We start from the raw sequence: 9,726 nt of genomic DNA, 5'->3' as shown, positions 1-9,726 counted from the left end.
CCACCTTTTGAAATGCATAAACTGCCTCAGACTATTAGTTTCCAAACAGATCTAAGTCCAACATGGGTTTGATTTCCGCAGATTTAAGGCGCATTGTGCCTCACAATTGATGGACTGTCAGTCAAAGATGGAGGGCAATAGGTGCAGCGGCACACTCAAAGTTAGCCATGTGATGGCACCTGATCCTGACTCCCTTGTCAACCAATGTTGTTAGTATAGTATCCGGCAGAAAATCCTTACGATACTAACTTCAGTTGGCTATTTTTAATAAATATAAAAATACTTAAACTTAATTTTTGGTTCTTTTACGTTCTGATTGACACTAAATATTTTTTAATTATTTTTTAGCTGATTCAGATCGATTCACTTGCAAATTCACCTGAATACTATTCCAAACAATTCAGGGCCAATACCAGTACTGACAACATTTGTTTTACCAACGGGAGCCCTGCATATGTGAGACAGTGAGAGAGGATCGGGTGCAATATGATTGCATAAAAATTGTGCATTAAACATTCTATCACCATCCATCAGGTTTTGGGCCCCACACCTGACAGGCCCTGTCTTGGGTGATTAGGTGCTTAATGCACAAATATTTGTGCAATCATATTGCACCTGTTATGAGAGTTTTCCTTTGGATTAGTCCCAAAAATATGCAGAGGATGTGACCGAATGCAAGATTCCTCAGTTAAAAATGGCACAGCCCAACCATTCAGCCACACGTGCAGCTACTTGGTGAAAATATCTGTTTGCAAAGGCATATCCTGTATCCTGGGACCCACAGCCATCTTTGAGATACAGTGTCCAACTTGCTTTCTTCCACTGCTACCATGTTGAGGCACGTTTGCTTGAGCATTGCCCTCAACTACCCTAAAAGTAAGATGGGAGGTTGGGTGATTGTTCTTCACCTTAGGCAACGAATCTTAAACCATTCATTTCGAAATCCTACGGCCAAGAGACAAAATACTAGGCTCAGCTAAGAATAGCTCTTCAGGTCGAATGAGATAGTTGGATGGTTAATTAGGTCACACTATCTTAACCAAAAGGTCTCCGGTTCGAATCCATGAAGATTATTCCTAGCTTACTTTTCAATAAAAAAAGAAAAAATAACAATCGCTCTTCAATGAAAACATACAATAATACAAAATGATATTGTTTTATATGTTTTTTTTTCACAAGACTTTGTAAGTAATATCAAGGTGGGCCCGCTTAGGTGCAACAACTCTTAATGATGGTGGGTCATTAGTCACTTTAAATTGGTGTGTTGGATTCTAATATTATTATTAGCCTTATTAGAATATCCCCAGAAAAGAATCTTGCCTACCACCAGAGGGAATATCAATGGACAATAAAATAGAATTATTAAAAAGAAGAAATGCCAAATATATGTATCATCATAAGCTTTGGGAGTAGTCTATGTTTGGCATCACATAGAATTCAGTCCAAGTTTGTGATTTCCATCAGTCTATTCTTGTTCTTGTACACTAGGGGTGTCAACGGGTTGGGTTTACCCGGACATGACCCATACCAAACACTATAGGGCCCAGGTATGGTGATAAATAAGATCTGATTAAGACCCGGGTCTGGACCCGAAGGTCTGATTAATATACAGATTCAGGTATAGTTTGTGAAATTTTATACCAGTTTCGGGCCTGACACGAGTTCCGATTAAGACCCACAAATTTTCAATGTAAAAATGATAAAAATATAGTATTTTACCAGGTATGGCTCTGGGTCTGCTTCATGTAGTTCTTATTGGATCCGGGTATGGTTTCTCTTATAGTAGGTCCGATTAGAACTAGGTCCGGACTCGATACCATACCTGAAAATCGGGGTCAGGTCTGGTTCCACCTGGGTCTGAACCAAACCCTATCCATTGACACCCCTATTGTACACAGTCACAAACATCAGCTATATTTTGAAAACATTGCAATCCAAAAAAATGGCAAAATCATGATAAAATCATGACATCTTCAAAATATCACATATTTCTAGAGTTGATTTTATTATGGCACTTTTAGCATATATTTCATAAAATATGCTAGTATTTTTCCTGATGCATGATTGTTCCTTGCTATGAAAATCCCAATAATAAGATTCGAAAAATGGTAAAATCTTGATTAAATCATGAAAAAATATCACTTGTTTCTAAAATACCATGATTTTGCCACGTTTTTTTTTGCATATTTTTTAAAAACTTTTAAATCTCATAAATGCCAATACTTTTCTGATGCAAGATTTTTGCTAGTCAAGAAAATCCTGATAACAAGATTTGTGGCATTGATTGCAAGGTTCACGCAGGCCTTTCTTGCCCCTCTTTGTGCACTGGGCCTACACAACTTCTTTGATTGAGTCGCTGTGTTTTTTTGGTTGGACTTGGAATAAGTCAATTGCTCCTTCATGACACCTTCCTTGTCCTTGCAAGATCACTTCCACTTGGACCCACTTGATTCCAACCATCCTATATACCAAAAAAATCTACTAATATCTAATCTTTCAACCAAAATTGAATCAAGATATTGAAGACCCAGTGGGCCTAGGCCTAGACCCTGGCCTAGTCAAGGCATATGTTCTACAAAAAAAAAATTGGTTTCATATGTAAGGTGATCGAACCACACTCTAGGGCAACGAGAAAATGAGATGTATCCATAAACCAAGATCCAATTATCCACAAAGTGAATCAAACCCTGATCCAGATCTTGTCAATTCTAGTATTGTAATAATCTAACTAGTATAATCTATTTTTCACCATAATCACATTTTTTTTAAATAAGATTTTTTTTGTTTGAAATAACCATAATCACAAATCTTGTTGTCATAAATCTAGACTTCAAAGGAAAATTTATATTCATTTTTTAAAATTTTTTCTTAAATTATTCAGAAATCTCAAGGTGCTATATATAAAATTTAAAAAGGAATTTTTCAAATAACCACCAAACTTGCACACCAAAATTTTGGAAGTTTTCAACTTCCCACCAAAGTTTTTACATGGGTTAAGCAAATGATACCAACTTAGTTAATTCTCTCTTTCTCTCTCTCCTAACCTAGTAGGAAAACAGGTTGCTGATAGGCTGCTTGATAGAGCAGTGGACCTGATTTTTGACAAATAGATCCTATTACCAATCTGGTTTTTCATATTCAAACATTTAGAATCTGGTCATGATATTAGTCAATCTAGTATTGGATCCAATGTGAATATATAAAATCTCTTGATTTTTATGTGGAAAAGATAAAATGGGTTAGATTAGATCCAAGTTCAACTTAGATCCAGTCACATCTTTTTACCAGATTTTGACCCAAATTCAACAAAGCCCAAACATATTTCTCCCCAATCTGTTGTGGATTTGGATATACAGTACCTAGATCTGACAGTAGTGATCAGATCTGTTTCAAACTGATAGAGAATCTAAGCCGTTTAGCATTTTTAATTCTCAACCCCAGAATCTGCTTCATATCAGTTCGGGTTTGTTTGGGTCTAATATTAAATGTGATGTGAAAAATGGTTCTCATTAAAACTGGACCCATTAAATATGTCAAAATCATACCAAAGATGAGCCCAAATCCAACCTGTATTGGGTATGTTTTGTTGTAGTTTTTGGTCCTGATTTAGGACCCAACCTAGAAACACCTTTTATAAATAATGGAGTTGAAAATAGGCTGGATATGGAATGATCAGGACAGATCCCCATACTTGTTACCGAAATTTGAAGGGTGGATTGGGTTTCAGATCTGAATCCAACTTGAATTGTACAATAAAGCTCATGATTCAGGTAAAAAATGAGACCTTATATTACTGGATCCAAGAAAACGGATACACAAACTAATTTTTATGGAAAAAAAAAATAAACGACTTGAGTTTGGACCCATTATAATCCAGAACCGTCCATGTGTGCTTATATGATTCTAACCAAGATCTAAATAGACCTTGACTTTGTCTATTCCAGATCTGAACTAGATTGAGATATATATTATCCAGATCGGATAATGTGAGCTGAATCCAATTTAAACCAGGGTTAAAACTCACACGTTTTTTATTCAATAGGGCAACAATGGTAATTGTGAACTTGTGATTAAGGACAAAAAAATAATTTAATACAATAAGCAGATAAGGACAAGGAGTTGCCACTTTTTTAAGAGTCAAAATGAGAATTTCAACCACCGGAGGGTTGCCAGCATGGCCAGCGAAGTCGTTGTGAGGGTGTTGAGATGAAGGCACCAGATCAAATCTCAATGGGGGGCACAGAGGTGCGCCACCTAAAGAAGAGTGGTCGTGGGCCCCACTTAGGGTTTTTCCTGATGACAGTGGACCAGCGGGAAATGGGCCCCACCCCACCTTGCTAAGATTTTCTTGCTTCAGCTCATGGCAGTGGACCAGGGGAAATGGCCCCCACCCCACCTTGCCGCGTTTGGACCCAGGATGGAGGACATGAAACAGGGATGAAGGTTAAAATCAAAACCCGTGCCAGAATAAAGGCAAGGATGAACTTACACTTTTTGCTGCCGGCTCTGATCCCCGCCTTGTCCCGTCCCTAATCCTTCTTTAAGGATGGCAATAGATCGACAGAAAACGAAGACCCAACCTGGGTCACCCTGATTCGATCGGAGATGAAGGACATGAAACGAGGATGAAAGCAGGAATGAAGGTTAAAATCAAAACCCATGCTGGGATAGAGGACATGATTTTAAGACGGGGCAGGAGTGAAGACCTTGACCCCAGCCCGGGTCCACTGCCATCCCTACTTGAGCAAGGTTCCTTGTCATAAAAAAAACATCCATGAGTTAATGTAGAATTAGGTGTACTTGACATTTGCAAAGCCAAAAACCTTTGGTGGTTATCTCAGATAGAGAGAAAAGTTTGATTGTTATTTGCAAATTACCCCAAAATAAAAGTAGCTCCACTATCATATCCGGATCGAAGAGTCTAGTCTACATCAAATCCGGTCGAAAACCCTCGATCTTACTCACAATCAACCTACCAGATACAACCCGGATTCATGTCGGGCAATTCTCTAGATACCTTACCCAAACCCATTTTTCAAACACGCTTTAAAAAAAATTCTTTTCAACAACAACAACAACGCCTTCACAATTGGGGTTGACGATATGAACCAAAAAAGAAAATCATTATGGGTCTTCCACATGAATCCTTCTCCTCCAATCATTTATATCCAATGCCATGTCCTCGGTGAGGTTCAAAGCATTCTTTTTCACAGTACACCAAAAAAAGGTAGACTCAGTTCCCTGAGAGGCTCCTTCAAGATTCAGCAATGGACCTAGATTTGGACTTGAAGAACAGATCCATTTATAGATCTAGACCCGGTAGATCTGGATAGTGGATATGAGGTTCACACTGTCCGCAACCCGTATCCTACTAGCATGGTACAAAGGAGTAGGGGTTAGGGATAATTTCGTCCTTTTGAGAATAGGGGGGTAATCTCCGTCATTGCCCCTGAACGAAAAGGATGCTTCTGAGTCTCCGTCTCCGCCGCTTCCCCGAAATTCTGAATCGCTCCCCCAACCCTCCCCTATCCTTCTTCTCCCCCTTCTTCTTCTGGGTCTGTTCCTCTCTCAAATTCCATCCTCTTGTTGTCTTTTTCCTCTTCCTCTCCTTCCTCCGATCCCCTTGCTTTGCTTGGAACGAACTGTACCGGGCAAATTTCGAGGTAGTTTTCCCGATCTCCCATTTCCAGGAAATTTTCCGCGGTTCGATGCGTGCATTTTCTCGTTTTCTCTGTATATCTTGCTTTTCTTGTTGATAAAGATGTGTTCTCGCTGTTGGTTTTCGGTTTAGTGCAAGAAATTTACGGTATCGTAGAGTAATTCCGTCGAATTTTGAGGTTTCTGAAAATTTCGGGATAATTATCGGGAAACTTTTGATTTTGTTGGCTTGATTCTGGAGTTTTGGATTTGATGGTAAGTGGGTATTGTTGCTTTTGTAGGCTTTCGTCATCTTTTTTAGGATTAGTGATCCATAAGATTCTTTATTTGCATATTTTTTTTAAGTAAATTTGATGTGTAAGCATGGAGGAGTGATTCTAGTACAGTAATCCGATTGAGGATTGTGAATTTGAAATTAAATTAGGAAACGGTACGTTTTCTAAAGATCGGAATATCGCGTTCTATGCTTAAGATTTTTTGGTTTTTTTTTAATGAGGATCCTTTGTTGCGTCTTATACTGTGCCATTTTTTGTATGATTGGTAGCTCTGGCTCGGCTTTGTAAAAGTCCAGGATCCATTGCTTCTTTTTCAAAAGAATTGACACAATGGTATGCAATGTCTCTGATAGATTTTGAGTGTTTATTGGTGTACATGTCTGAATATATATATTTTTGCTTTCCATTTTCCTGTTGAATAATTATGTTTCCATCATGACCAATTGCAGGGCTATCAAGTTGGTGATGTTTTGGTTTTAGTGACCAGCTAAACTTTAGTTTTCTTGACTTTTGGCTGTGCTATTCCAGTTCATCAATAGTTGTATCATTTATGTGGGCTACTGCTGAATATGCTTGAAGTTATGGATATTGAAGTTTTTTCCCCATAGCTACTAAATGCTTCTTAAAACATTGGAAGCTCATTTTCCAAGTATCTCAATTTGGAATTGTTTAGCTACACGCTGCTTTCATGCTTCTGAAACTTTATGAGAAATTTACTTCTGGGAAATGGAAATCATGCTTCACCTAATATGAAAGTGAACTTCCTTGATATTGTAAATGTCTTTCTCATGTTAAAAGACTTCTACCTTTTAAAGAATTTATGTTTTTATTATAAAATCTGCATATATAAGGAATATTTTTTTATGACATTACTTCAAATTCATGTTAAATGGAAGACACGTTTTAATTATATTTTAATGTCATTTTCTACTCGTTTTTATTGTTGTTTCTTGCTTCCTAAAAGCTTCAGTGCTTTATGCTGCACGCATCTGAGCATTTCTTAAAAAACTTGGTTCTCACTTCACGCTTCATACATCACTCCTTGCACCCACTTCTTACTCTAGTAACAATGGCTTTTTTTCCCTCTTCACAAAACAATGAGAAGATGAGTACCAAACTTCATCAGATAGACTGTCAGTGTGTGATTGGCCCATGACAGTAATGGGAGGAATACCCATGTGCCCTTGGAGTGTTATATACCACACCCCTACTTTCCTGCATGCTTGACTATATGCAATTTACTAATGAATTTCTGTGTCTGCTCAATGGATGAGTCCTCCCGTACTCAAGTGATTGACAACTTGGTAACCTAAAACTGCACCAAACAAGCAAGAAGCCTGCTGACACCCTGCTCATATTCATTTTTTTACAGTTACTTATGGACCCTGTGTCAAGATGGGTTTCTCAGGCGACTACGCAGATCCACACTGAAAGCAGCACAGGTCGCCACACTGGACAAACAGAAGCATGTTGTGTTCTCTGTAGAAGAGCCTTTACAGAGGATAATGAAATGGTTGAGGGATATGAGGCACTATCCCTTTGCCATGATTGCAAGGATGTGTTTCTGGACGATATCCATCCAAATATGCTACATTCACGCTGGAGAAGGCACTATAGGAGAAGATCCAGAAACCACCAGAGTTCTGGTTCTATTGAGGAGCTATTCTCCCATCAATTCTCACAGTTAATTAATCAAGTGAGGCACAATCTTCACAATGCTTCTGCCTCTGGGTCAGAGCATGGTTTTCACCAAGATACTGATATTGCTAGCACGGTGCCTCCAGATGCTTCTCCATCTGTTCATGGCAGACTGGGCAGAAGTCGAAGGGCTTTTTCTGATAACGATAGTGATATGGATTCTGTTTTGGGTGAGAGTGATGCTAATGTCAGCATTAGTGGATATGGTGCTTTTCGGGGTGACAGTGATGCTGTTTCATTTATTGGTTATGGGCTGAATTCAGATGCATCTTTGGATGGACAAAGTCTGGCAGAAAGAGAGATGTTTCTGCGACAGGATGACGGGGGCCATATTGACAGTGACACAGACATTGACCCAATGCATGCTGGTCTTGATCACTGGAATTCAGATGCTGAAGAGGGAGACTGGGAAGAAGCTGATGCAGAGGAGGAAGCAGTTGAAGAAGCTAATAGTTGGGTCAGAGATGCTACAAGCACCGGTGAAGGAAACGAGCATGTTGATTTGCAACAGGGTGGTCATTCTCCAGGAAACAGGCATAGGGATCTCTGGAGAAGAGATGATTCTGCTCACAATCTTGCACATTACAGACATGAATATATGTCTGATATATTTGTAGACTTGGAGAGGACTGACATGTCGCCTTTTGTTGGAAACTTGGGTGACTATCTTGATGAAAGAGGATTTGAAGAGTTACTTGAACGTCTTGCTGAAACTGAGAGCTTCATAAGAGGTGCACCTCCTGCAGCGGAGTCTGTCGTGAACAGTTTACCTCGAGTAATAATTAGTGAGGCACATGGGGAACATGGAGTTATCTGTGCTGTATGTAAAGATCCTCTTGTAATGGGGACTGAGGCAAACCAACTTCCTTGTATGCATTTGTATCATCCTTCCTGTATTTTGCCATGGTTGAGTGCTAGAAATTCATGCCCTGTTTGCCGATATGAACTGCTCACTGATGACAAGGACTATGAGGAGGGAAAGCGGATTGCGCAAAGTAGGATGGCAGTTAATGAGCTTCAGCAACTGTATTCAAGTGAAGACAGTTCCTCTGATACCTCAGATGATGTGGATGGGGATGAAATGAGTAACTCGCAATGGCATCACCATATTGGTGGTGCTCAAGTTGTAGTTGACGAGGATCAGCAGATTGGCAGTGAAATATTCAACGAAGGGGTTGAGCGAACAAATATAACTGATGAGGTTTGCACCTCTGATAGCATTATTACTAATCGCACGTCAAGAGGGGGTTGGTTTTTTTTTGCAGCTGCTCCAATTGTTAGCATCGTGGGTATAATCCTAGTTCTGTGGTTTGGAAATCCCTTGATAGAGGGCAGGCTCAGTAGAATCATCAGGCTCAATAGAAGCATCCGACAACATGATCAGCAAGAGCTTAATAGATCTTCTGGAAGCTCAACTGAACTCCTAAATGGAGAAAGCAGGACTAGGAGTTGGTGGCATTTATTCTAAAATTGACAAAAGTATGGTCTGGATGCAGTTTATCATTTAGGATGTTTGCTGTAATTTCTTGCAAATCCATGCCTTCAAGTGTAATACTTTTATATGTTTGCTTTTTCCTTTATTATTTTCTGAGTATGTTCTATTGGAGAATTAGCCTTCCCGATTTCTTTTCTGAGTATGCTCACATACTAATGAGCTTTTCTGAGTATAGTTTTCTTGAGCTTATCAAATATTTAAATTGCGTTGTTTATTAGATGATTTTGGTGTGGCAGAAGCATTATACTTTGAAGTATGGGATAGTTTTCTTGCTGCTGCACTTGCACTCAATATCATTGACTTGGTTTCAGTGATGAAATAATTACCAAAACATTGTGACTGACTTGGCATAAAAGTAACCAGCATTCATTTCATTTAGCAACAATTCAGGAGCCTAGTGTCTTTCTTTTTTTATTTTTTCTCCTCCCTTTTCGAGTGGAGTGCAGCTACCAACTCAACCCAAATGCTTTTAAGTGGTATATATATATATGAGAGAGAGAGAACATTACCAAAATACATCCAACAAAATATTAGATGAGAGAGAAACACAGGAGTAAGACAACCACAATCTAGATGGTGGCTGTGCACAATTCAGATCAC

General features: G+C 39.0%; 1 protein-coding gene across 1 annotated transcript; it reads left to right on the top strand.

Annotated features, from left to right (window-relative positions):
• The first annotated feature begins 5,533 nt into the window (after positions 1-5,533).
• On the top strand, positions 5,534-9,320 carry LOC149821148 (uncharacterized). The gene is made up of 2 exons (XM_089982604.1): positions 5,534-5,663; positions 7,306-9,320. The coding sequence occupies exon 2, from the start codon at positions 7,312-7,314 to the stop codon at positions 9,097-9,099; it is 1,788 nt and encodes a 595-aa protein (XP_089838730.1). The 5' UTR covers positions 5,534-5,663; positions 7,306-7,311; the 3' UTR covers positions 9,100-9,320.
• Positions 9,321-9,726: the final 406 nt, after the last annotated feature.

The sequence above is a fragment of the Nuphar pumila genome, chromosome 12 (genome assembly GCF_984573655.1).
Source record: "Nuphar pumila chromosome 12, dmNupPumi1.hap1.1, whole genome shotgun sequence".
NCBI lineage: Eukaryota > Viridiplantae > Streptophyta > Magnoliopsida > Nymphaeales > Nymphaeaceae > Nuphar > Nuphar pumila.
The sequence above is the reverse complement of the archived record's forward strand: the minus strand, read 5'-3'. Positions and strand labels throughout refer to the sequence as shown.